The 26,977-nt window shown below is 55.7% G+C and overlaps 1 protein-coding gene across 3 annotated transcripts in view; it reads left to right on the forward strand.

The window, feature by feature from the left end:
* The window catches only part of UNC5B (unc-5 netrin receptor B), an 84,812-nt gene that overhangs the window by 44,272 nt on the left and 13,563 nt on the right, over positions 1-26,977 (forward strand). For all 3 annotated transcript variants that reach the window (XM_029245323.1, XM_029245324.1, XM_029245325.1), the window contains exons 2-4: positions 20,782-21,006; positions 25,440-25,583; positions 26,049-26,152. In XM_029245323.1, coding sequence (XP_029101156.1) covers positions 20,782-21,006; positions 25,440-25,583; positions 26,049-26,152 — 473 coding nt within the window. The remainder of the gene's footprint in view (positions 1-20,781; positions 21,007-25,439; positions 25,584-26,048; positions 26,153-26,977) is intronic.

Consider the following 26,977-nt stretch of genomic DNA (forward strand, 5'->3'; position numbering starts at 1 on the left):
GACAGCCCCAGGAGTGGGAGGGGAAGGGGGTGTCTAGTGTCCTCTATCCTGGCAGGGGCAGGTTAAGGAGGGACCCCGGAAGAACACACCGTGATGGAGCCCTCTGTTAATTAGCAGGTGCTCCCTGAGGTTCTCTGCCTAGCACTGAGGGGCGAGCAGGGGGAGAGGCACCCGAAGATCTCGCCTTGTTCTTCTCCACTGGCGTCTGCCAGCCGGTGTGCCTGGCCTCACGGTGGGAAGAGAAAAGCCCTGGGGTTGAACCCCAGCTTTGCCACCAACTCAGCCACCAGCTCACCAGGCCCACCATTCACCTCTCTTGAGCCTCTGTTTCCTTATCTGTTAAATGGGATCATTCTGCCCAAAGAGAAAGTGAATCGGGCAATTTGGGCTGAGAGGAAGTCTAAGTGAAGAGGAGGCGCTGGCCTCAGGTCAGGGGTCTAAGGACCCCCAGTGCCCCTTTTGGACCCTTCTCCACTCTGGGCTCACCCAGGCCAGTTACATAGGTAGCTAGTGCCTCCGTGATGGGTCCCATCTGTGAAATGGGCAGAATCAGGCCACGTCCCCAGGCTCCCGGCTCCCTGCCAGTCCCTGGCAGGAAGGCATCCCCAGCTGGGCGGTGAGCTCTCACCTCCTCATGCCAGGTGCTGCACAGAGGGGCCACGTGGGTTTGGAAGGTGTTGCCCCTGGCTGGGGGCCCAGCAGCCATCTGGGGCCTGACAACCAGGGCAGAGAAAACAACCCGCACATGTTGCAGGGCTGAGATGAGGCTTGGTCCCCTCCCTGGAACCAGGGTGGGCTGTTGCCAGGTGTGTGGGGGAGTCTGCCAGGTCACCTGGCCGCGGCGGCTTCCACAGACACCTAGCAAGCCTGCTACACACCAGGCCTGTGCCGAAGCCTCTCATACATGTGATCCATCGGAGATAAGTGAGGTCCTGATGCCCACTTTACAGACAAGAAAACAGAGGCCCAGGGACTTGAAGCAACATGTCCAAGAACAGCACTGCTTTACTGGGGAATTGTCATTGTACTAAGTATTCCACACATAGTCCCACTCATTCTTCCCAGTTATCCTCTAGGCTAGGGGCTGATACAGGTGAAGAAACCAAGGCCCGAAGAGGTAAAGCCTCGCGCCTAAAATCCCACAGCTGTTGATGCTGAGTGTCTCCTGGGTGCATGGGGTTCTTTCCACCGAGAGCGAGGGCCTCACCCTCCTGATGCCTCAGCTCCAGCCAGGGCTCCCCGGTTCTGGGTCTAGGCTGGAGGAATCTGTGCGTTGCCTCATGCTGGCCTCTGGCTGCCAGCAGGGCCGGGGTGCAGCCCTCGTGGTCTCAACCACTTTTGCTTCTAGAGTGTCCAGAGGCCACCCCACGTCCCTCCAAACCAGCCCTGCGGCCCCTCCAGGATACCTGGCCTCTCACTGAGCTGTGTGGAGGGGCTGGCTTCCCTTGTGCCTTTCCCAGAACCCTCCACTCCCGCCAAGCCAAGAGCAGCGGGATAAGCCATGTACTTGAAGAGTGTCATTTCAGAGGAAGAAGTACTTCCAAAGAGAGGAGGGGACTTGTCCAAGGTCACACAGCTGGGGACATTCCAGGGAACCTTGCTGGAGTTCCCTCAGAGAAAGGGCAGGAGGAACCAAGGATGGGCTTTGCCCAGCCGGCTACCACCCATGCCCGTCTGCCCCCAGGGTCCCCTGGGTCCCCACCCCAACATTGCCTTTTCTCTTGGGGTTGATGCCCAGCAGAGGATTCACCTAATAGGTAAAGGCTTCTTCCCCAGAGAACTAAGCATCCACAGCCCCCCTTTGTCCTCCCTGCCCAAGGACCCTCCAGTCACCCCCCTGTCCAAGAGGCAGCTGGCAGGTAACAAAGAATAGGCTGAACCTCAGGGCAGGTGGCCGCATGGGGCCACGTGAGCCAGATGTCACCAGATTCACACGAGTGAGCTGGGTTAGAAATGGGCCAGCCTCACCTCACGGACAGGGTGGAAGAAGGATAAGTGTAGTTGTTCATTAGAAAAATCACAATGACTAGTCTTAGACCTGGACAGCCCTTTATAGGTTATAAAACACTTTCACATCTTTAAGAAGAATGCACTGTTCACCCACCTGAATATTAAGAAACTGAGGCCCAGAGAGATGAATTTAGTATATGGGCAGCTCTTCAACCCTAACCAAGTCCGGCATGAGTTTTCTGAGCAGCGCAGCCAGGCCCTGTGCCGATTACTTTCACATTTGTGACTCTGTTTACCTGAACAACAGGCCTGGGAGATTCACTTGGGTCTCCCCATTTTATAGAGAAGGAACTCAGGTCACAGAGAAAACCTGTGGGCACAGAGCCTCAGCCACCTCCAAACTCAGCCAGGTCAGTGGGCCTGGGTCCTCTGCCCCACTCCTGACATTTAGGGGCAGACAGCCCCGGGCAGCTCCAAGGCTGCCCATCTGAGACGTGGGAGAACACTGTCTGCTGGGGAGAATGCCTGGAACAACAGCATGGTTTGGGTTTAAGCCAGAGCCTCTAGGAGACAAGCAGACCTTTGTCATTGTCCCTACTGGTGGACAGAGGTAGGGGCTCACAGGGTCAAGGGTGGAGTCCCCAGTGCCCAGTCCCTTTCGTGGCCCAGCATAGGGTGGCCACTGCTCCTGCCTCCCGCCTGAGGATGGCTTCTCCAGTTTTGCCAACCGTCTTCAGCACCCTTGTTTCCATGCCTGAGAGCCACACCTCAGCTCAAGCAACCACACCTGAGACATCCAGTGTTCCTTTCTAGGGGCCCCACCATGGGGGCTGCGAACAGGGCTGTTCAGGGATCTCCCCTCCCCACAGTCCCAGGGAGGAGGTGGTAGTAGGTGGAGGCTAGAGAGGAAGGCTGGGCCTGGTAGTTTAGAGGCCTCTGACGGCTCCGGGTGTGGCCTATAATCCCGCTGGCTGGCCTCCCTGTTCCCTAATTAAAGTGTCCTTTTGAAAATGCCCTCCGGTCCAGGCCTGGCACTGCTGGGTGAGGCAGAGGCACCTCCCAGAAAGCTCAGCAGCTCTCACAGCTTCCCTGGAGGGCCTCTGAGCTCAGGACCTTTGGTCATCCTGGTGAGGCTAGGGGTGGGGGATGGGGGTCACGAGAAGGTGAGGACCGCAGGGTTGTGCCTGTCCTGTCATGGTCACCGTCCTCCCACACCCACCTCTTTCCAACACCCCTTGCTGAAGGCAGAAGGCCGTCCTTGTTTAAGAGGCTGGAGAGCCTGGATCAAAGGCGCTATTGAAGAGGCTTGTCGGAGCGGGGGACGCCAGGGGCAGAAGATGTGGGGGGGAGGAGGGGGAGAGGTAACAAGGAGACTTGAGTCCCTACAGGCCAATTGTGGTGAGTGGGCAGTGGGTGGCTGGAGCCAGCTTTTTGGGCTGGGAGGAGAGCCCAGCCAAGGGGCCCAGGAAGGGGCATGTGGGCAGCTCAGGGCCATGTGGAGAGGTTTCCGCTGCTGCATCTGGGGCACCTCCACCAGTGAGCAAGCCTGTTCCCCCACAGTCCCTTATGAAAGCCACCTTCTGGTCAGAGCAGCAGATCAGCCAGCTGGGTGAGTACTGCAGGGCCTGGAGGGAGCCTTAAGGGAGTCTTTCCCACACAGGAAGCCCGGAGTTGACAAGGCTGGGCTGAAGATGCAGTGGGAAGTGGCAGGTTGGCATCCACAGAGGATGGGTCATTAAGGAATAAGAGTCACCCCATTACTGGGGCAAGTCACCCCAGCTCTCTGGGCTCCACTTTCCCCTCGAGTAACTGAGGGTGAGTGGGAACTAATCAGATCAGGGATGGCGGAATCTTCTTCATTGCTTGATTGGTATGGCTGTGTGGTCCTGAGCTGAGAAGGAATCTGAGGCCCTGTCCAGGCCTGCCATGATTGATGATCAATTAGTGATGCCTGTCACAGCCTTGGGATGGGCCAGGCTGCTGTGTATTTGCCCCTGAACTAGATTTTCTCTATAGCCCTTACATACTAACATCCTGAGATTCTGAGACCGACAAGGTCACCCACATCCTAGCTCTGCTTCTGGATCCTGAGACACCAGTGGAACTCAGAGTCTCTATTTCTCCATCTCTAAAAGGGAGAGGACTCAGCTAGACCTCTCAAATGATGTGCAAAACTCACCATTCTCAGGACTCACTGAGCCCTTCCTTGTGCCCCACCCCATGCCCAGTGCAGTGAGGGGGGCTCAAGATGAAATGTACCTACTCTCTAGAACCTTCTCCCTGTGTGGTCCTGGTTCAAGCCCTGGGTCTGCCTCTTACCGGCTGTGTGATTTGTGGCAAGTTAGTTAAGCACCAAACCTTGGTTAGTAACACGGGGTGATGTTGGCTGTGCCCATGAAATATGACTGTGCGGGGAGCCATTAGCCTGGCCTGGCAGAGAGCTCAGCCCCAAGATGGGGGCGAGGATGAACGCATTGCAAGAGCAGCCTCAGCTGGTTTCTTTGCTCATTCCCAACCTCGGCTTTGGAAGGGCATTTTTGTTGAGGGTGGGGCCGGGAGAGGTGCAAGGACAGTTTCAAAGCAACACAGGCCAGATTTCAGGCTCTCCTCGGCTTTCCACTCTTCCGAAACCAGAGCTCCAGCCTGAGCTGGCTTCTCTGTCAACTCCCCTGTCCCTTGCTGTAACCACCCCCATAAAAAGGGAGCGGGGCAGGAGGGAGTCCGGCTGCAGACTTTGTAATTTGGCTTGGGGGTGGCTCCTGTTCGCTTTAACCAGGCTGTAATTACGGCTGGCACCCAACACCCCTCATTACTGGAGCCTGGAAGGAGGACTCTAATTATAGCATGCTGGGTCCTGGCTGGGGCAGTGGGGGGCGAGGCAGAGCTGGGGGCTGCAAGGCCAGCAAACAGCCCTCGGGGGTGGGGCCACCCTGGGCCGTGGGTGCCTTCCCCAAGGCGCCTCATTTCTCTTGCTTCCAGAGCCTTCCATGGGAAGGGTGGGGCATAGGTCGAATCGGGGCTCCTCCCTCAGGGAGAGGAGGAACCAGAGGAGCCCAGAAGGTTCATTCATTCATGCGAGAAGCGTCTGTTGAACATCTGCTGTGTGCCAAGCTGGCACTGGGGGTCAGCAGTGGGCATACACGTGTCATCCAGCCAGGGGTGGTGTCCAGGCAGAAAGTGCCGGTTAGGCCATCGTGCTGCTGAAAACGGCTGAATAGGTCGACTGTTCTGAGCCTTGAGTGCCCCCAGCCACTCCCCCGGGACCCCCAGTCTCCCCTGGCACAGCGGAGCTCCAGGACCCTGACCCACGGCCCACACAGGTGGTTAAATGTTGTATCTGCCCCTGGGACCCCAGAATCTGGCGGGGACTTGGCATTAAATAAGGAAATACACCATGAGTACCTAACTAAGAAAAGGTGCTGAGGGCAATAAGGAAAAGAAATACCGGAGGAAGAGCCAGGGCCCCAGTATAGTTGGGAGGGTGCAGTCAGGGCCGGGCTCCCTGAGGAGGTGACCTTCAAGGTGAGACCTGAGGACGGAGGGATTCAGCCAGGTGAGGGGTGTGGGGGAAGGGCAGGTGTTTCCACTGGAGGCCAAGAGAATGGGAGGCCTGCAGTCTGGGGTCTCACTCTCTGAGGTGTCCCCATGCTGGGTGGAAGCTTAGACAGTGGTGGGATTTCTCCTGCACCTGGTGCCAAGAGCACTGGGCTGTGCTTAGGTCGGTCACACCCTCTCTGCGCCTTGGCTTTGCCATCTGTCCACAGGAGGCCCCTTCAGGCCACAAGCCCTCCTTCTCTGCCCCCACCCCTGACGAGCCGCAAGTCCTGTTTCAGCGCCGCATTTTGAGATGCGCTGACTATGAAGCTAGGGGCCCTGTAGCGGGGCGGGGGAAGGGGCCTGGGAGCTCCAGGCTGTCCCCACGAGTTATTAAGAGTCACCCGGAAGCAGACACAAAGGGAATTGTCCTGAGCTGGAGTCAGCCCCTAGGCCCCCGGCCGAGAACAATTGGGGAGGAAAACCTAGGCCATTTGTCCTGCACACAGTGCGGCAGTGACGGCAGCTGGGAAAATGCCGAGTATTTCTCAGCTAAAATTAGCCACCTACTGAACCTTTACATCAAGGGCGCCCTGAGGCCTCCATTGTTTTGAACTGGGGATCCTGGGGGTGGGGGGGATGGGGGCAGGGAGCCTCAGGAGAAACAAGTGACCGTCCCCTCTCCCAGGACCTGGACCAGCAAATGCCAAGCCAACACTCGCACCTCAAGGGTGCCCAATAAGGAGGAGCAAGCAGGGGATAGATGGACAGACACAGAGGGCAGGGGTCAGGCCGCCCAAGGTCACTGAGTGTGGGTGGCTGACACAGCCTCTGGTTCCCTCCTGGAGACATTCTCCCTTCACGGGTGACACTGAACAGAACCCTGGGCTAAGCTTAGGGGTTTAGAAGGAAGCACAGGAAACATAAGTAAGAAAATAACTCTTCATCCTTTCCAGAGGAAGCAGCCAGAGCAGGCTTCGCTCTTTGCTCGTGGTAGACAGTTTCTACCACTGGAGTCGCAAACCTGGCTCAGAATCTTCCCTCTGCTGCTCAGTGACTGTGTGACTTGGGCCAGTTACTTATCCCCTGAGCGACTGTAGGTAAACAGTGGAGGTGGATAGACATTGTTGGAAAGATAATATAGATGAAGTAGATAGTAACAATGGTAATAATAATAAAAAAAATAATGCAGCTTATACTCAATAAGCCCTTTTGATGTACCAGGCACCGCTCTAAGGAACTTGTGTGTATAGTGTGTTTCCTAGAAATATTATTACTCCCGTTTTGCGGATAAAGGAAACTGAGGCCCAGAGAGGCTAAGTAATTTGCAAGAACACAGGTGCAGGTGATGGGTATCATGATCTTGATTACCACACACCAGGGGCCTGATTCAGGCTAAAGCAAGCGGCACAAATGCTGCCATGTAATTCCTCTAGTTCCTCTTGAAAGGTCTCCAGCTGAATCACAGAAGTGCTCAGGGAAAGGAGCTGACCTGCATTAAGCACCATTATGTGTGCTAAGTGTTTTATATTTCTGTTGGGAGGCACGGGAGTGTCGAGCAGTAGACCAGCGGCAGCACCTGGGAACTTGTTAGACGTGTACGTTCTCAAGCCCCGCCACAGACCTGCTAAGTGGAAACTTCTGGGTGGAGGCAGAGGTTTTACCAAGCCTCCAGCTAATCCCGGGACATGCTGCAGTTTCAGAACCACTGGCATAGAGGTTAATGAGTATGGTCTTCGAGTCAGGGAGATCCAGACTGAAGCACTGACAGCCCTGTTCTGTGACTTTAGGCAAGTTACTTAACCTCTCTGTTTCTCAGTTTCCTTACCTGCAAATTGGGGATCAGAATAAGAGAACCTGTCTTGAAGGTTGTTGGGAGGATTCAGGTAGGCGCTGTACTCCTAGTGACCTGCGCAGTGCCTGGGAGTGGGTTGGCCTATAAACAGTAGCTGTGGTTGGCTAAAGGGAAAGATGGGTCTTTGTGGCCAGGGAAGCTCGCGAATCCCAGCTGGAGTGCAGCTCCCCATCCAGTGCAACCAAGTAGGACTGAGGGCCCAGTTAGGAAAGGTAACCCCTCTCTCCCAGGCTGAGGAGTCGGGCACAGCTGAGATGGACCTCTCCTCCCCACCTGGCTGGTTCCTGTCTTTTTGCCTTGAGTGTCAACCAAAAAGACACATGAACTATGTGAGGCTGTTTCCTCCCCCACCCTTTCTCAGGGAAAGAGCAAAGGCATCGCCAGGGAAACTAGATTTGAGAATTATAGTCTGGAGACGGGGCAATTCCCAGCCCCTGGGCTCGTGGGGCGGGAAGCCCTCAACTGCATGCAGGTGGTCTTGCAGTTTCCAGGAGTGGATCCTGGCTCTGGTCCTTGTCACCTGTGTGTTTTTGATGATTCCTTGGAGGCCTCTGGGGAGGTGTGTACTGCTCTCCATGCCTCTCCCCCCAAGGGGAGGCTCCTGAGCCCAGGCAAGGCAGAGTGCAGAGCTGACAGCCCCACCTCCCTTACCCAGCCTCTGGGAGCCCCAGGTTCCTGGCAAGAACCTCTCCCCAACTGTCCCCAGGTCCCCCGAGATATCCACATGCTTTAGTGTCATGTCACACTTTCACACCTCCGGCCCCAACTCTGTGAGGTGGCCTACAGAGATGTTGTGCCCATTTGATGGATCAACAAGCTTGAGGCCCCAGGAAGTGAGCTGGTGGCCAGCCCAGGACTATTCTGGTGTTTTCTTTCCACAGAACCACGCCTCCATCCTTTCTCTTTTCCTCTCTCAGACTTCCTTATCCGCCTTGAGACATCCCTGGAAGACAGTGACAAGTTGAGTGCCTGTTATGTCCAGGCTCAGAGACATGGGACCAGTCCCCTGAAGTGGCACAGTGGCAGAGCTGGGGTTGACCCAGGTCCTACTTACTTCTGAGCTGTGCTCTTATTCATGCTTTTTTTCTGGCTCTTTCCTCCCCTCTGCCCTCACTGGGGCCCAGTCACCACCCCCCGAGAGAAGAGCCCTTTCGTGGCGCACGCGGCCGTGACCTCACACCCTTCCTCTGGCTCTGAAGGCCGAGGTGAGCAGGTCTAGCCCTGAGCCAAGGAGGCCCAGCAATTACATCAGCAGGTGCAAGCAAGCAGCCAGGGGCCGGGCCTGGCGTCCCATGGGGCTGGGGGGTGGAGCTCCATCCGCCCCACTCAAGTCTGTTTCATTCCCTTCTTCCAGCTTGCATCAGCCTTTTGCAGCTCCGTGTCATCACAGAGTGGGCTGGGCAGCAGCTGGAAGGCCGGGGCAGGGTGGGAATTGGGGAGTGGGGCACCTGGCCGGCACCTCAAACCCTGAGGGAGACCCTGGAGCTGTTGGTCAAGATGTCAGCCAGCGCCCCTGCCAGCCCAGCGAAAGTACGCCTACTGTTTCTCACTGCGAAAAGCAATAATAAAAATTAGCAAATGCACAGGGCAGCCCAGCTGGCAAAACAGTTTCACACTCTGACCTTGATGTTCCCGGCAACCCTGGAGGATGAAGCAAATCAAAGTGGCCCCATTTTCCAGAAGGGAAGATTGAGGTCCAGGGGGAAGTGGCTTACCTAAGGTCACCTCATGAGCCAGTGGCAGCACCAGTGTGCTTCAGCCTAAGAAATACGAGGGATTTTAGGAGCCTGAAGAATGAGAAATCCCTACAGTCGTCAAGGCAGAAGTAGTCAAAGCCTACTTCCTGGAGGAGGTGGACTGAGTCCTTGATGGAGAAGGAGGGAGCTGCAGACAGAGCTGTAGATTTATTTCTGCACCGATGGTGGCTCAGCAGGCAGAAGGACCATCACATGGCTGTGGGGCTAGGCTGGAAGCAGACTGAGCATGAGTCTGGGAGTCAGGCTGTCTGGGTCCTTAACCTTGAATCTTTGTTGTGAGCTTCTTGTTGGTGGAACTGAAGCTTGGTTGTTGCTCTCCAGATCCTGCTATAGGCATGATCAAGGGGAAGCACTCAGAAAATGTTTGATGAATGAATGAAGGAATGGGGGTGAGTCCCTGCCCTGTCTCCCTCAAGGTGCACCTGTGCGGCCACCTAGGCCTTCCCCTGGGCCAGTGCCACCTGTCTCCCCACATCTCCACCCCTGATAGCTCAGCTGCTCACCCAAGCTCAGGGCTAGGGTCTTCCCCACTGTTGGAACCAGAGAGAGGCAAGGGCAAGAGCATTGGGCTGAGTGCCCGGATGCCCACATTCCAGTCCTAGCTTTGCTTCCAACCCTCTGTGTGACCTGAGACCAGTTACTCCCTACCTCTGGTCTGCAGGGTATTCCTGGGAGCCTAGTCTGCAAGGTCTGCCTTCCCTGGGGCCCATGGAGCCTTAGGGCTGGTGCCGGCCTTGTAGAAGAGGCAGCGCTGAGTGTGGAGGAAGGCCAGAGACAGATGTCACCTTCTTCCCTTGCCTCCAGGGCCCCAAGCAGGAACCCAAGTGGGTTCCAGGTTCAGAAAAGTACAAGAGACCCCCAAAGAGCCCCTCTCACCCCCCACCATTGCCAGGTGCTCTCTTTCTCTGTCCTTCTTGCTGTGACTCTCCACCTCTCTGTTCACCTCTCCCAGTTTGTCCCATGCCCCATTTCACAGGTTGACAAAGGTCAGAGTCCGGGCACCCCTCTTCCTCTCTCCCTGTTGTGATTCTCTTTATGCCAATGTGATGCCAAGATACCAGGGGTGCTGCAGCCACTGACCGGCTGTTTGCACTGGAACAAGGCATTGCTCCTCTCTGGCTTCAGGATCCCCCTCTGGAAGTGAAGGGCTTGGACTTAGTTCTAAGGGCCCCGCAGCCCAGGGTCCGAGCCACCTCCTGGTGCCTGCCAGGGGGCCCACACCAGCGCTGGGGGGGGGGGGTCTGGCCAGGTGTGGTGACGGTGCTGACGGCAGCTTACAACGATGGCACAGGTTTCCACTTTGCAATGTGTTGGCAGCCAGCTCCCCTTTGCGAGGAGGGGTGGCTCAACCCTAGAGCATGACGCTGGGAAGGCAGGGGAAGTTTATGCCTCGGGGCGCTCTAAGAACAGCCCTGACCCTGAACTTTCCAGGGCGGCCTGGGGACACCTCACCTGGAAGGGCAGCGGGGACGTAACCCGTCAGGCAGCCCCTGGGCCAGAGGCTGTACCCATGGGCATTTTGACTTTTCTGGGAGACAGGGATAGGACACCGGCATCTTTCTGCCCTGCGCCCAGATATGCAAAGAGATCCTGATGTCATTGCCTAGCGGCTCCCACACCAGCTCTGCACCCTGCAGCTCCTCCAACAACCCGGAATGCCATGCAGGAGCAGTCAGCCCAGCTGGCGTGTGCCCCTGTGACATGTGTGACTGTGAGAGAGGGAGAGGGAGATGCCTGGTGCACTTCGCTGTGGTTTAAAAGTCCTCAGTTAACAGCCTTGAAAGAAAGCATAGGATACACAGACTGTGTCTGGCAAGACCCAGTAAGTAACAAAATATGTGCACATCTAAAAAATGTCCAGTGTTAATTCTGGTCACCTGGGGGTGGGAATGGGTGATTTTTATCGTCATCCTCATTTTTTTCCTAAATTGTAATCAGAAGAGGTCAAGAAAAAACCTATTTTCACTACAAAGAAAAGGAGGATTTTTTTGTGTGTGTGTGGTACGTGGGCCTCTCACTGTTGTGGCCTCTCCCGTTGCGGAGCACAGGCTCCGGACACGCAGGCTCAGCGGCCATGGCTCACGGGCCCAGCCGCTCCACGGCATGTGGGATCTTCCTGGACCGGGGCACGAACCCGCGTCCCCTGCATCGGCAGGCAGACTCTCAACCACTGCACCACCAGGGAAGCCCAAAAAGGAGGATTTTTAAAATAAAGTCCTCACTCCCCCTGGAGTCTAGAGGCCAGTTTCTTTTACTGGCTCTGCTGCTCAGGTGCTTTGTGATCTAATGCTAGCCCACCCCTTCTCTGGTCTCCATCCTAGAGGGCAGTAATTAGATGGTCCCTGAGGTTCCATCAGTTGGTGGCATCCTACAGGATGGGGTTTCCAAAGCGACTGGTTCCCATGGCCCAGGTCAGCCCAACCTATGCCCACCTCCTCTGGCTGCTCCCTCCCACCCCCACCTGCCACGCCAGGTGTTTCCAGAGAGGCTGGGCAGCACAGATGGAGAAAGTCTTGTGTCCTCAGTGGGCCCAGCTAAACGAGCAAACAGGATTTCCAGGCTCTCAAGGAGCTTGCCTTCCAAAGAGTAGACCTGTCCAGACAGACATCAAACAATCAAGTACATGGAGATGGTAATTCCAGAGAGAGATGAACACTGTCAAGAAAAACAAACAAACCAGGACAATGTGAAGACAGCATCAAGGATGGTGAATTTACACTGGGTGGTCAGGGAGGGCCTCACGTGGGAGGTGGCACTGGTATTTGAGCTGAGATCTCAGTGACAGAGAGTCAGCCCAGGAATATCAGTAGACGGGTGGGAAGGGGTGTATTTCAGAAGGAGAGAGCAGCGAAGGCCCTGATGTGAGAATAAACCAGGCATGTACAAGGGGAGGAAACACACCTGGGTGGCCTGGAGCCTCTGAAATCTGGGGGTTCGGTGGTGGCTCGGACTTCATTCCGGGTGAAAATGGAAGCCATTGGAGGGTGTGAGCAGGGGAGTGATTTTTTTGTATTTTACAAGATCACCCCAGCTGTTGTGAGGAGAGTGCATTTGAGGGGGCAAGAGGGGAAGAAGGGAGCACAGTGAGGAGGTTCTGGGCCGGGCGCCGTGGGCTTGGAGACGGTAGGAGGTGGTGGTGGGCAGTCGCGGAGTAGTTTGAAGCACATCTTGAAGGTTTACCTGGCAGCATCCGGGTTCGTCAGCATCACGGGTTGGATGCAGGGGAGGGAAAGGGGGGTCTCCCCATGTGGGGACCTAAGCTGTTGGGTGTTTGGTGGAGTCTGATATTGCAACTCAAGCTCACCCCATCCCAACTCTGGATGGGGGAGGGATGACCAAATAAAATAGCAGGTCCCCCACAGGCCAGAGTCACTGCCATTGCCTTAAAGTTGACATCAGCAGCCCTAAGAAAGGAGCCACTGTCCCAGCCTGGTTGGGGCTCTCTGGGTGTCCAGGGGGGTTGGTTGTGGATTGTGACCTTGAGCAGGGCTTGGGTGGGTCTGCTGGTGTGAGCACGTGTGTCTGAGTGTGACGTCTTAGGGGCTGCACCAGGCTACCAGCGGGCCCTTCCCAGGCTAGGATGAATCTCTGTTTGGCTGGGGCATCCCATACAAGTCCAAGACTTGTCCGGCCCACAGAGGAAGGGGGGCCAAGTGCTGGCATCAGGAAGCTGAGACCCTCTTCCCCTTCCGCAATCTAGCGAACTCTGGAGAGACTTCATTTGTTCATCTGCAAAATGGGCAAAAGAATAGCTGCGGCCTGCCGGTCCCTCAGGGGCATCGTGGGCCAAAGGAGGCCTTGTGCTTTGACGGGAGGAGCTTTGTTTCTTGGCAGCTGAGAGCCTGAGCATGTCTTTTCACTTCTTTGAGCCCCAGGTTCCTCCTCTGTGAAGTGGAACGCCTACTTCACAGGAGTTTTGTACTGTCTATGATGTTTATTATCACATTGTGTGCTGGATAAATGGTTATTATCTGGAGGGTGACAGATGAGAGGGTTTTGCGTTCCTTGTGTAAGAGAAGAAGGGGAAGCAGAATGCCCCCTCCTCAGGGCCCAGACCTCCAGGCACAGTGACTAGGACTTGGAAGGGGAACTAAAAATTGGCCCTAGAGGGACCGAGGCCCAGGCCGAGGGAACCCAGTGGCCAGAGGAAGGGTCTGAAGGGAGGGTCTGGGCCCGTGGGAATATAGCTTCCCCAAGTACCACTGAGAGTCTGTGGATAGACCAATGACCCAGGAGCCGTAGTGTCCTCTCTCTGTTTTGTAAGCAGTGTGGCCCCTAGAAAATGGAGCCCAGGCTTCATGCCAGGGCTCTGCACCTGCCCTGGAGCCTTGTCCCCAGCCTCACATCAGATCCTTCACTTGTCCCAAGTCCTTCCAGGGGAAAGATTTCTCAGCGTCAGCCAGACACCCCTTCAGGATGCAGGCTCCTGCCCCAGCTGGCCATCTTGGTGAGGCTACTTCCTGTGGCCAGCAGAGGAAGTGACGTCATGGGCATGGGCAGGTCTGCAGAGGGTATGGGAAAAGGGCTGTGCAAGGGGCCTCCTTTGTTAGGAAGGAGGCCCCCCAAGCCCACCAGCCCCCATTTGTCATCAGTAACGGCCATTGTAACCACCTCTGAGGGGGCCCCAGCCTGAACTCCACAGCCGCCAGAAGCCAGGGCCAGATGGAAGAAGGGCTTTGTGTCCAGGGAGGGGTCCTTCCATGTGGGGTTTGTGTGTTTTTAAAACATAATAATAAGCGGGCTCCTCTCCCCGCTCTCTCCCCACTCCCCACTGAGCACATCCACCTCACGGTGAATGGAAGAGATTTTCCATGCAGTGGGAGGTCAAGTCTGGCGAGAATTAGCCGGTGTCCAGGGGCTGGACTGTGATTACGGATGATAAATGTGCCCAGCGTGGGGCGTTTCTCTCTCCCTCACCTCCCGCCTGCCCCCCATCCTCCCCTCCCAGGCCTGCTCCTCAGTGTGGCACCGCCTCGCACCAGCCAGCCCTGCTCAGCTACAGATGCCCACCCCCTGCAGTTGAGCCCGGGGTGGGGGGTGTCCCAGGCCTGGCCTTGTCACCCACCTGGGGACAGAAACCAAGGGGCAGGGGTATCGAAGCCTTCTCTACTAGACCACTGCAGCCTCTGAGGTCTCTCTGCCCTAGTGGCCAGGGGTGGACCTGGCTGAGATGGATGGTAGTGAGTTTCCATCCCAGGCATGGGAAAATACAGAGCCCAAGCTTTTACCCGTAGCCATGCCATGCTGTGCTGTCTCCCGCCTCAGCCTTGAACCAGAAATGGGGCTCTGGTCCAGCTTGGCTGTTAGTGTGCTGTGTGATGTTGCATTGGTCACTTCCCCTCTCTGAGCTGGTAGGACAGGGCTCCGGGTGCCTCTGCACTCGACTTGCTGTGCTTCTGGCCTACAGGGGCTCAGGTGTCTATAGGCCGAGGAGGCTGCCAGTGCGGGGTTTCAGGACTCCCCACACACGGCTCAGCCGGAGAAGCTTTGCCTCTCCCTGGGACATGGGCTCTACCCAGTTAACAGAGCACATTTGCATCTGTTTTCTCAGCTGACCTTCACAGCAACACCTCAAAATTGACACGGCAGTACCTATTAGCCCTTTTTTCATAGATAGGGAAACTGAGGCCCTCTCAAGGTCTCAGTGGCAGAGTGAGGATTTGAATTTGAACTGGTCTGCTGGCTCTCAGGCCAGCCCATTCCACCATGCGCCAGTCCAGTCTGGACCCCAGGCTCAGGGTCACCATAAGGGAAGCACAACCCCTCTGGCCTCTCCTAGCAACCAGTGACAGTCTCCCATCCAGGGATGTCTGAGTGCTGTAGTTTTAGTCTCCCCCTCCTCTCAGGGGTAGTTCTGGGAAATATGGTTTACCTTTGTCCTGAACCCACTTCCTTCATCTCCAAGGCCCCTGGCTTCTGCTTATTCTAGTGGCTTAGATTCTGGTACGTCTTAAATAAGCCCGTGGCCTTGACTTCCACCCCATCAGGACCTCCCACCTGCCAGGTGTGTCTCCACACTAGGCTCTGCCCAGCCCCAGCCCCTGGGAAGGAGCATGTGGCCTGGCACGGGTCCTGCTGTCGGGTGGCGACTGGGCTCAGACTCCTGGCTCTGTCTTGCAAGCTCCACTCCCGTCCCAGGGGACAGGTACCCTGTCCTGGACCCCATGGGGGACACCAAGAACCATGTGATGTGCTCCAAGCTTTCTAGAAGCAGCCACCCACAACTGCCAAGCAGCCTTCGAGCTGCCAGAAGCAGGGAGGCGCCAGCAGACCCCCGCCCTGGTCACCTCCCCTCCCTACATTTTAAGCGGATTGTGAGCAAAATGGAACTTGCCCATGAGGAAGCCAGGTGGTGAGGAGATGCCAAATGGTGTCTTGTGAATATTTGAGAGAAAGGCTAGACGGCCAGGGGGGCACGCCGCAACCTTCAGAGGCTGGGACGCTGTCGTGGGGAAGAGGAAGCACACTGTTTTGTGTAACCTCAGAGGCTGAAATTACAGCGATGGCTGGAGCCTCCGACAGCAAATTTCAGCAGAAAGTAAGGAAAGCTTTTCTGTTAGATCTGTCTAAAGGAGAGCCTGGCTGAGAAAGGCAGTGGTGAGCTCCCTATCCCTGGAGGTATGTGAGTCAAGGTTGGATACGGAGTTGATGGGCAGGGGGATGTCGTACGAGATGGCCCTTGCAGTAACCTTTATCCCTGTGATTCAGTGCATCCAAGTGAGCCCCGTGGACAAGACACCCCATACAGGCAGGAATAGGTAAATGAGAAGCGAGGGTTTGAATGGTGCCCACCAGAGAGACTCTAGTGGTCATTTTCATCCGAGGCTGGGGTGGGTGGGCTGCGGCATGGTTGGCAGAGCTCAACAGTAAATAGTTCCTCCTCCGCCCTCCCAGCCTCCCCCCAACGCTGTGCATTAGGATGCCAGTAGGTGCTGGGTCTTTGCACCAGGAATAACACTGGCAAGAAAGGTGACCCCACTTTAAGCAAATTCGCTTCGTGCAGAAAAACTTTACCCAACAGCGCCCTGTCCTACATTAACAGATTCCCCATCAGGCATCTTCAAATCTCAAAGTGTGAGAACCATAGTGGGGCTCAAAAGATTGACTCTACCAACTTCCCGATTTGACAGATGGAGGCCCCGAGGCCTGAGAGGAAGGCCACACAGCAGTGCCAGTCCCCAGCTGGGGTGAAAACCCAGGGCTCCTGACTTCAGTGGTTCTCTTCCTATGTTTGACCATCTTTGGTTACATCTGTGCAGGGATGCGTTCTCTTTCATACCTTCATTTTGGATTAGCTAGGCCATTCGTGTATGCAGCTGTAAAGGCAGGTTGCATTTTTGCAACTATAGGTTCAAATGAATTCTGCCATTGGAAAACCACACTTTATGTGGGCCATTTTCCCACCAGGGGGAAATTCATATCTGGCCTGGCGGTGGCAAAGACTCCTCCTCCTGGGGGACCTCTTCCTCGGTGTTTTATTCTCCTCTGTGAAGATGGGGCAGTGGGGAGAGCAGTAGTGAAGCCAGGGAGACAGGTGACCGAGGGATACGGCTCCAAGCCTGGCTTCCTCCCGCTGATCAGGTGACCTCAGGCAAGTCCCTTGATGCCCCATGTCTTCATCTGTAACATGGGAAGATAATGCTCACCTTGGGGGTTGTGAGGAGTAAATTAGATGAACTATTTGAAACATCTGGCAAATAATTCCCAGTTCAGAAGTCAGATTCAGGTGTCTACCTGTCTGGATGCGCTCCCCAGCTCTGCTACATACTAGCTTTATAGCCCTGTATCAGCTACTTAAACTCTCTTGGTCTCAGTTTCCTCATGAGTTTACTCAGTTTACTCATGAGTATGAGGTTAATAATAGTACCTAACTTATAGAGATGTGGTTCCCAAAGGGATGTGGTTCCCAACCTGTGTGCCCAGGCACTCTAGAATGCTACAGGGGGTGCTGTGGGATATTTTTAATCTCCATGGAAACACAGCAGTACTGGACAGCTGCCAGATACCACAACAACTGCTAGCTCAACATAGCTTACAATTCCAGCGTCACACACACTTCTTTCCTTTAGATGCCACCATACCTTTGCAAAGCTGGGAATTTGGCATTTGGGAGTACTCTGAGACAAACTGTGAGAGCAGCAATGTCTCCTATGATTCCAAGACATCCCCATTATAAGTCATTGTGGCTATATAGGAATGTAATACAAATATTACCTTTCTTTCAATTTACGTTTATTATTTTTTCCAATGGATACTAAGTTGTTAGGATATACACACACACACCCACAAACACGTAAGCTGGTTGGATCTAACTACTTAATAAACAAAACCACTAGGAATTTCTTTTGGCCGTGGGGTAAAATTACTGGGTAAAAATTACCAAGACATTAAAGACCAAAAAAGTTTGGGAAGCTCTGTCAAGGATTGCTGCAGGGCTCAGTGAGTTAATATAAAATCACCCTCTGAAGGCCTCTGGCAGAGGGAGCACCCAGGAACTCCCAACTTCATGATTCTTCCTCCTCCAAGCTGGAGAGGGAAGGCTCAGGTGTCCCCCCTCCAGGACACCTGAAGAACCTTCCTCAGCCGCTAAGGCCCAAGCCAGGGCCAAGGAGGAGGGGACATGTCCACTGGTCAGGACAGGGGCCCAACTCAGTCACTACCCAGGCCCTGGCAGCACCTCCCACACACCTTTAATTTGTGTTCACTGAGCACCTACTGTGTGCCGGCCAGCACGTAGTCCATGGTGGTCCCTGTGGGGAGGAATCTCAGGTCGGCTCTTGCTGCTGCTTCCTTGTTTCCTGCAGGACGTCTGAGGGATGGGGATGTGGGAAAGCGGGCAGTGGCTGCGTAGAGAGCCACCCAGCACTGCCCTGAATGACAGGGAGGCAGTGATGAGGATGCCCAGCCATCCTCTTGCCAAGACCAGGGCTGAGTCTTCGTGCCAGGGCTGAGAGGAGGGGTGGGGTGGCAGGGTGGGGCACGGGGCCGCCAGACTCAGGCCTGCTGCCCTAATGGATGTCTAATGTTGACTTTCCTCAGTCGAGTCTCCGCCTGCTTTGTAGATGAGCCACATTAGGGTCATGAAACAAAGTCATAAATGCAGCCCGCAGTGCCACAGAGAGCCAAGGCGGCCGTCACCTGGAGGCTGTGTGGTTAGAAGGTAGGGCAAGCCTGCAGCTGCATCCGTGGGTTCCCATATACCTGCTCTCATGGCCACCATCCCCAGAGGGGGGTCCAGTCCCCCTATTTCACAGATGAGGTGCCTGAGGCCAGTCAGGACTGGTTCAGACCCTGGGGTGTCTGAGTCTGAAGCCTGAGCCCTGCCCTACACTCCTCAGGCCTGAGACTGAAGCAGGGATGCTGGTGGCGGGAGGTGGGCCTGGAGTCCTCTTGGCTGCACCCTGCTCTCCCTAGAACTGCCCGCCTGGCGGGAGGGCCACAGTGAGCAGCTCTCAGGCCACCGGGAGACCCATGTCCAGCTCCCTGGGCACTGTGTCATCTCGCCATCAACTGCCCACATTCCCAGACCCTAGGGGCTGCCAGTTTACCTACAGAGGTGTCTCCCTGTCTGGCAGAGGAAAGCAGGTGTTTGGGAGCCCTGGCCTGGCCTCGGGAATCCTCGGTGCTTTTCTTAGTTTAGATGCCCACTAACCAGGTGACCTTGCGTCACTTTGATGGACTTCAATTTCCCAAGCTTTGAAACACAAAAAACAGTCCTGGCCTTGCTGGCCCTTTGATGAGAGAGCCCCCATAACTGCAGACACCCGGCCAGTGTCAGGGTCTATTAGGAATCTCAGGTATGGGGACACCCACAGTGTTATGGAGCCCTCCAAAGATAGGCAGTGTGGAGCCCCGGGCAACACTGAAGTCTGGTTTCTTGGGTTCAAACCTTGGTTCTGCCTCTGGCCAGCTGTGTGACCTTGGGCAAGTTGCTTAACTGCTCTGAGCCTCAGCTTCCCCATCAGTAAACTGGGGACCAATATAATATACCTTACAAAGTTGTTGCAAGAATTAGGTAAGTTAACTATGTAAATGGAAACATAGCAGTTAATTCCAGGGAAGCATTAGTTGCTATTTTGATGCGGCAGTTTGTACCTAGGCTCCTCCTAGGCGCTCGTGCATGTTTATCTCATATGATCCTCAAAAGATCCCAGAGAGAGGAGGAGTGCTCACTTCCCTTCCCTCTTCAGAGACAAAGTAATGAGGTTGGAGTTAAGGGCTCTCCATGGGTCACAGGGAACGTGCTGGATTCATCCTTTTTCTTGCTGGCTTCCCCTTCGATCCCCCAGGTCACGCACACATACCCCACCCACAGCCCAGAGCTTGGAGCCAGTGACAACCCATGCATTTTCTCAGAGCCTCCGTCTTAGCAGAAGCTGTGATCCACAAGGAGATGACACTGATAAAGCATGCTAGGCACATTTTGTTCATTCTGCTCTTGAAGTGAGCATTCTGCTCTTGAAGAACCATGTGTCCCTTTGGCCCCTCTGCCCAAAGGGGGACTCCCCATACCTGAGATTCCCGTGGCCTCCTGGGACCCCAGCTCCACTTGATGGACTGGAGCTCTGGGACAGTGACAGGACTGCACAGGCTGGCGAGGGGCTGGGCAGACACATGCACCCCTGCAGCTTAATTCGTTATTTCCTCGGGAGCAGTTAGCAGAGGAGGACAAGCCCCCTGCCGCTTGTCCCCAGCCACCTGATTGTTTAGGGCTTGGCATTGGAAAGTCAATTTTCCTACGTGGATTGTAAACCAGTAGCCTGGCCCAGCCTGGTTTCCCTCCCTCCCCACACTGGTGGTGGCCAGGCCCCTCTCCCTTCCTGTTTGTCTCACCTCCCGAGGTGCTGTTCTTTCCAGGGAGCCGGCCGGTTTCCATCTGGCCCCTTTGCGGGAGGAGATGGCCGCCTGCACTTCCCAGCCTCCCGAGTGTCCTCATCCATAGGGCCGAGGGTGTGGATTTAGCTGAAGTGGGAAATGCTAAGGGGGTGGATCAGAGCCACAGACCAGAGGAAGGGAGGGTCTGGGGGAAGGCTACAGGGAAGGTGGTCTCCCCTGCATGCTGCTGCCTGCCGTGGGCTTCCTGGAGGAGGCAGCACTCTGGGAACAAGCACCAGGGAGCCCAGGCCTGCTGCTGCCACCTCACCTCAGCCCACCCTCGCCCCTGTGGGCCCTGACTTATCTCCCTGCCTCCATCAGCCTGGCTGGCTGGGGCTGCACAGGGCAGCTGTGGCTTCGGGGCAGAGCTGGCCTGGTTTGAGCTCCAGCCTCAGGCCCATTTCCAGCTCTTCACATACTGTGGCATCGCCGTGGGAAACTGGAGGGAGGCCGGGGACGGCCGGTGGGGAGAGCTGGAGAGGGGTGTCCTTGCCCTGACGGGTCACCCCCACCTCCCTGGGCCACCCTGACTCCTCCATCTGTAAAAAAGTAGAATCACGCAGCATCACAGGGCTGGGACTGGCTCCAAAACACAGCCTCTTAAAAGCAGGTCACAGTGGGGAAACCGAGGCCACAGGAGTGTCAGACCTCGCCCAGGCCACAGAGGGCGTCCCAGCAGGTCTCCTCCAACTGCCTAGCCCTCCTCCTCCCCTGGCCTCCTCTCTCTGCCACGGCCCCCAGGGGATGGAGGGGACCCGGGCCTCCCAGCCTGTGGCCTCACGGAGCGCTCCCACCCTCCACCCTCTGCAGGCACTGATTCTGGCAGCGAGGTGCTCCCAGACTCCTTCCCGTCGGCGCCGGCAGAGCCGCTGCCCCACTTCCTGCGGGAGCCACAGGACGCCTACATCGTGAAGAACAAGCCGGTGGAGCTGCGCTGCCGTGCCTTCCCCGCCACGCAGATCTACTTCAAGTGCAACGGCGAGTGGGTCAGCCAGAACGACCACGTCACGCAGGAGAGCCTGGACGAGGCCACCGGTGAGCCCACCCCACTTGCCGGGCACCCCCAGGTCACCCCAGGCCCAGAGGGTCCTGGGCCTGGCTCCACCCTGGCTCCGTGTGAGACCTCATACAGCCACGGCAACCCCGGGCCTCCGTGTCCCCTCTGAGGTTCACCCTGGACCAGTATTTCCCCAAGGCTTGGCCGCTTGCCCTGTCTGACTGGGTGACCAGGCAAAACAGCACCGAACCCCTTGCTGAGAGTGGGCTCCCTTTTCCAGTTACCTTCCATCCTCTGCTTACATCAGAGAGCAGGTCCAGTCGGGGACAAGGTTCTTCCCCGCTCCCCCAGCACCTGCTGTGCTCCCTGTTTAAGGAAGAGGAGCCGGCTCTGTCTTGCAGCCCTGCCCCCAACACCCAACCAGAATTCTAGACCATCGCTAGTTTCACAGGTCCTCTGTGTTGGTGAGAAGTGATACTGTTTTTGTTCACAATAATGATGCAACGCTTCCTTCATAGAAATCAGTTGGCTTCGGTTTTTTAAAAAAGGCCTGTAATATTAAGTAAATAATCATAGAGGTGGTGCTAGGATGCAGCCCAAGTCCTGCAGGAGAGGAGAGTGGCAGAAGCGTGGGAAACTAGGAGGAAACGTGGGATGTATGCAGGACCCCGGGCAACCCCCACCCCAGGCAGGAGGCAGAGCCTGGGGCTCCTCACATCTCCCAGAGCCCAGCCCCTGTTTACAGTACAGGAGCTTCGGGGTTGGAAATCCTTTCCCCGACTCAAGCCAGGAAGGGGGGCCACCCACTGCGGGTCACCTGCGGACGGCTGGCTTTGGGCAGCCCCAACCAACCCCAGGCTCGGGGTGGCTCCTTTGCCCCAGGGCCTGCCTTGGCTTTGATTTCATTTTTACCATCTCTTCCCTGACCTTTTCTTTCTCCTCCTTTTTCAGCCCTCTCTTCTTTCCTTCTGTCTCTCCTGCTTCTCCCTTCTCATCCCCGTCTCCTTTTGTCTCCTTTTGTGTCTTTTTTCCCTTATGTTTCTCTCTTTCTCTGCCTCAGTCTCATTCTTGTGTCTCTCCCCTGACATACTCTCTTTCACTCTCTCTCCTTCTTTCTTCCTCCTTCAACTTCTATTTTTCTGTGAAAAGCTGACAGATTTCAGAACCACTCAGGCTTAAAATCATACCCCAGAATGTATTTAATGTCATTCAACGCTGTACCCTAAAAATTGGTTAAAATGGTACGTTGTAGGTTATGTATATTTAACCAAAAATTTTAAAGAATTCCAAGAATTTTAAAAGTTAGAGTCGGAGTCTCATTCTCACTCAAAATCTAAAAATAAACGATTTAAAAAAATATTTTATTTATTTATTTTTGGCTGCATCGGGTCTTGGATGCAGTGTGCGGGCTCTTCGTTGCCGTGCGCGGGCTTCTCTCTGGTTGTGGTGCACGGGCTTAGTTGCACCGTGGCATGTGGGATCTCAGTTCCCTGACCAGGGATCAAACCTGCGTCCCCTGCATTGCAAGACAGATTCTTAACCACTGGACCACCAGGGAAGTCCCAAGAAAAGGACTTTTTATCTGATTTTTTTTCCTTTTTTTTGGCCACACCACACGGCTTGTGGGATCTTAGTTCCCCAACCAGGGATTGAACCTGCGCCCTCGGCAGTGAAAGCATGGAGTCCTAACCACTGGACCACCAGAGAATTCTCCAAAAAAGAAACTTTTAAAAGGAAAAAAAACCCATATCCCAGCTGCCCCCATGCTCTGGCTGTGTGACCCTGAGGAAGTCACTCAACCTCTCTGAGCCCCAGTTTCTCTCGTGGTAAACTGGGATATTAACAGGTCTTGGTGAGGATGGAACAAGGTGGTACCTGTACAGCGTTGAGCACAGTGCCAGGACCCAGCAGGTGCTCAATAAACACCTGTTTCCTCCATCTTCTTTCTGGGTTTTTGTTGGCTTCTTTCCTCTTGAAACCTATTCTTACTTCTCTGTCCCCCTGAGCCCCTCTGGCCCTGCAGAGCAAGGGGACAGTGTATCCTGCTAGGGCCCCTCACAGACCCTGTGATTATTAGTAACAGGGTGGCTCTTACTCCCCTGCTACCAGGCACACAAGTCCTGCCAGCCCTAGAAATCAAGACACTGTTGTCCCCATTAGCTACAAAGAATGGACAGTGGTCCAGCAGGCCACACCCTTGGCAGCAGTGTGGCTGGTTCCTCCTTCTCTCCACCCCTAGCCCTCCCTGGCACTCTCTGAAGCCTTGAAAACAGGCTGGGGGCCAAAACAGGTGGGATGAGCCTACCCACTAGCTCATGCCAGGTCAAGGCAGGCAGCCCAACTCTGGGTGTCCTGGTCCAGGCACTGCCTGCCACTGGCCATCATGCTGAGGGGGACACCTAGTCTGGGACCCAAGTCTGGGGGACCAAAGGCCCCTGTCCTCTTTGCCTGCTGGTGACCATTGCCACAGTGTCAAGCCCTGCTGGGTGGTAGTTTATCTGTCCAGCTGTTGGTTGCTCCTGAAACATTCTGGATGGATGACCCCCTTGAGAGGGGCCACTCCTCCAGGCTCCCAGCCTGGTGAATAAAGGCCAGGGCCCCACTCTCCTGCCCCGGGCCATGCAGCGTTGCTTGTAGAGCAAGCAGTCCAGGTAGCCACTGGCAGCAGGCAGGGCCCCTGTCCCCCAAGAAGCCTCTTCCCTCCTGGTGTTCCACCCACAGCAAACACCAGCCCCCTCCAATTTCGATCCCTGGCCATCAGGAGGGGTTCCTCACTGTCTGGGCTCCCAGTGCAAGGGCCCCCCTCCCTCAGGATGCAGGAGAGTTAAGGCAATGATTTCACTGGGAGAGGTCCAGAGAGCTGTCATTCATTACTGGGCAGAGCTCTAACTGGGGCAGGATGCCAGATAGCTGATCTCAGCTCTGCTGGCAACTTGCTCTGGTACTTTGGGCCTGCCACCTACCCTCTCCAAGCCTCAGTTTCTCCAGATGAAAAAGGAAGGGGCTGGATGAGATCCAGATGAGCTGCCAGATTAGATTTGTGTCCAGCCTGGGCTGGGTGCTGTAATTGCCATGATTCATTTAGAATTTACCCTGAGTGTTTTACTCTGATGAAGGAACCAAGGCTCAAAGAGGCTACGTAACTTAGCGAAGGTCACACAGTTGGGGAGTGAAGGTAGGGCCAGAATTCAAACCTGTCAAGAAGCAGTCCAGCCCTCCACCTAACCACCATGCCACAGGACTACAATGTGTACACTCAACAGTCCCGCCTTTGAGGGCCTTATCAGAACCCACAAGCAACCATGAGAAGATGAGCTCAGATACATGATGGCGAGGAGGAATAGCTTTAGGAATTCCGAGACCAAGGGGGTAGTCAGGGAGGGCTTCCTGGTGGAGGAGGCCTTACAGTTCTCCCACAAGCTTTGGGGAGGAGCTTCGGATGGGTGCCCTCATCCAGGAGGGTTCATCCCTTTCCTGAACGTAGAGGGTTTTGTCAAGGGAGGATTGGCAAAGACTGAGTGATTCCTTCTCTGTGGGCTGGTGGATCCAGTCATTCAGGGAGGCCCTTGGGCCCTAGCAGGGAGTCACTGAGAGGTTAGGGGTTCCCAGGAAGAGGGGCCTTCCCTCAACTCCAGCCCCACAGGCTCCTGAGCCATGACCAGAGAGAGGCCACATGCTTGCCTCATATTTGTTGAGCCCATTGTCTGTGCCAGGCCCTGGGCCACAGCAGTGAACAGGGCAAAGCCCCACCTCATTCTCCTGCAGGAGATACAGTTAACACATGAACACGTCAATAAATAGTACAGTTCCAGGTAATGGTCAGTGCCATGAGGGAATCAGGCCTGGTGGGGAATGATAACTGCACAGACCAATGTCCAGTGCAGTGGTGGGAGTGCTGAGCGGTACTTTGACAGCTGGTGGGGGTGGGCCAGCATCAGGGGGCTTCCCTTTGAAGTGAGGCCCAGCCCAAAGCTGACAGTGACTGGGAGTTCACTGGACACAGAAAGGACAGAAGAGAGTTCCAGGCAGGGGGCTGGATGTGCAAAGGCCCTGTGGCTAGAGAGGCCAGGAAAACATGAAGGCCTGGAAGACACCCAGTGAGGCTGCAGTGGGTAGATCGTGCAGGGCCTGGAGGCCACGTGGAAGGTCTGGGTCTTTACACTGGGATGACTGGAGACATAGCAGAGGAATGACATGCCATTTGTGCCTTTTGAAGAGCTATCTGCAGGGTGGAAAGTCGATTTAATGGGGGCAGCGGGCTTGGGTTAGACACTGAGTTTCCATTTGAGCTGCAGTGGTGGCTTGGGCCAGGCTCGAGGCAGATGAGATGAGAAAAATGGAAATGTGAGGCACTTGGGAGAGGAGCCCACAGGACTCAGCGGGTTGGAAAGGAGAGAGATACTATGGTCCCATGTCTGGTGTCTTCTGTCCTCAGACCTGCCCCCTGATGGCGTCTCTCTCCTCCTCCCAGGCCTGCAGGTGCGAGAGGTGCAGATCGAGGTGTCGCGGCAGCAGGTGGAGGAGCTGTTTGGGCTGGAAGATTACTGGTGCCAGTGTGTGGCCTGGAGCTCTGCAGGCACCACCAAGAGTCGCCGGGCCTATGTCCGCATTGCATGTATGCCACCCTGACACCCTCACCCCATTCTCCTGGGCCCTTTCCCCTTCCCTGTGGATCCTGGAGAGAGAATTTCACACACAGACATCAGGGCACAGGGATGCCAGCTCAGAAGGCTCCATGACCCAGAACCTGTGACACCTTTGGCCCCAGGATTTCCAACGGCCCTTTTTTGCCTACTTTTATATAAGGAAGCTGCCAGCTTCCTCACCATCCCCGGCCACCATGTGCATAGGATCTCAGCGTCAGGGAGGGAAGCTTGTTCCCCCGAGTCCACCGGCTGAGGCCCCCATCTTGGAGAAGAAGTTCTCCAGGTAAAGGCCGGGTGTCCCCGTGAACATTCCCTTGGTGTGCACTGCCACCTAGTGGCTAGAATGGGGCCCTTCAGGATCCAGCTCTGCCTGACTGGCCTCCTCCCTGCACCGCCTGACTGTGCCTTGGAACACTTTTCCTTCCTTCTCCCAGACCTGCGCAAGAACTTCGATCAGGAGCCTCTGGGCAAGGAAGTGCCCCTGGACCACGAAGTTCTCCTGCAATGCCGCCCACCAGAGGGGGTGCCTGTGGCTGAGGTGAGTGGGGATATGGGGGACTTTGGGCATGGCAGAGGCCAGCCAGGCATGGTATTTACCACCAGCCACAATGCCTCAGCCTTCCAGAGCCCTCGCATTTCACAGATGGGGCTGTCAAGGCTAGAGACAGAGAAGGGAACTGCAACCTCTGTAGAACTCGGCGCATGCCAGACCCCAGCTGGGCCCTCCATAGGCATAACCCCACAGGATGGGGCAGAGCTGGGGCAGGAACCCCCAGGGCTCCTTGGGTTGACCCCAGGCTCAGTCTCCTGCAAGAGAAGTGGCCATATACACCATTTTCCCCCACCCCACCCAGAACCCAAGGCCCCAGCTTTATGTGTATCATAATACGTGCATCTGAGCACAAACTCAGCCCACAAGCTGATCACCCCTTCCTACACCACATGGCCTGTGCATCCGTGGGTGATGCCCTGCTTGTGTCCTCTTACTGCCCTGCTTGTGTTCCAGGCCTGCTTCCTCTCTCCCGCTGCCCGCACTCGTGGTCCTCTAGTCAGAGCAAGGCATGGGGAAACATCTCAGCTTTGTTGCCAGGGACCTCAGTAGAACAGGATTGGGGAAGATGGAACCCTGGGCTTCCAGCTCAGAACCTTGGCTCTAATCACTTAGCTTCCCCCCAGCCCCGGCCCCCATCTGGAAATGAGCTCAGACAGACACCTTCTGTAATAGCTACCCCTCGTGGCTGCTACATGTGCCAGGCACTCGGCACGCTGGTCCTCATAGCAGCCCTTCAAGGTGGATATTGTCGTCCCATCTTATGGCTGGGAACACAGCACTGGGACAGGTGAAGCGGTCACCCAGGGTGAG

Source organism: Monodon monoceros, unplaced genomic scaffold (genome assembly GCF_005190385.1).
Source record: "Monodon monoceros isolate NGI ecotype Baffin Bay Population unplaced genomic scaffold, NGI_Narwhal_1 Super_Scaffold_4, whole genome shotgun sequence".
Taxonomy (NCBI): domain Eukaryota; kingdom Metazoa; phylum Chordata; class Mammalia; order Artiodactyla; family Monodontidae; genus Monodon; species Monodon monoceros.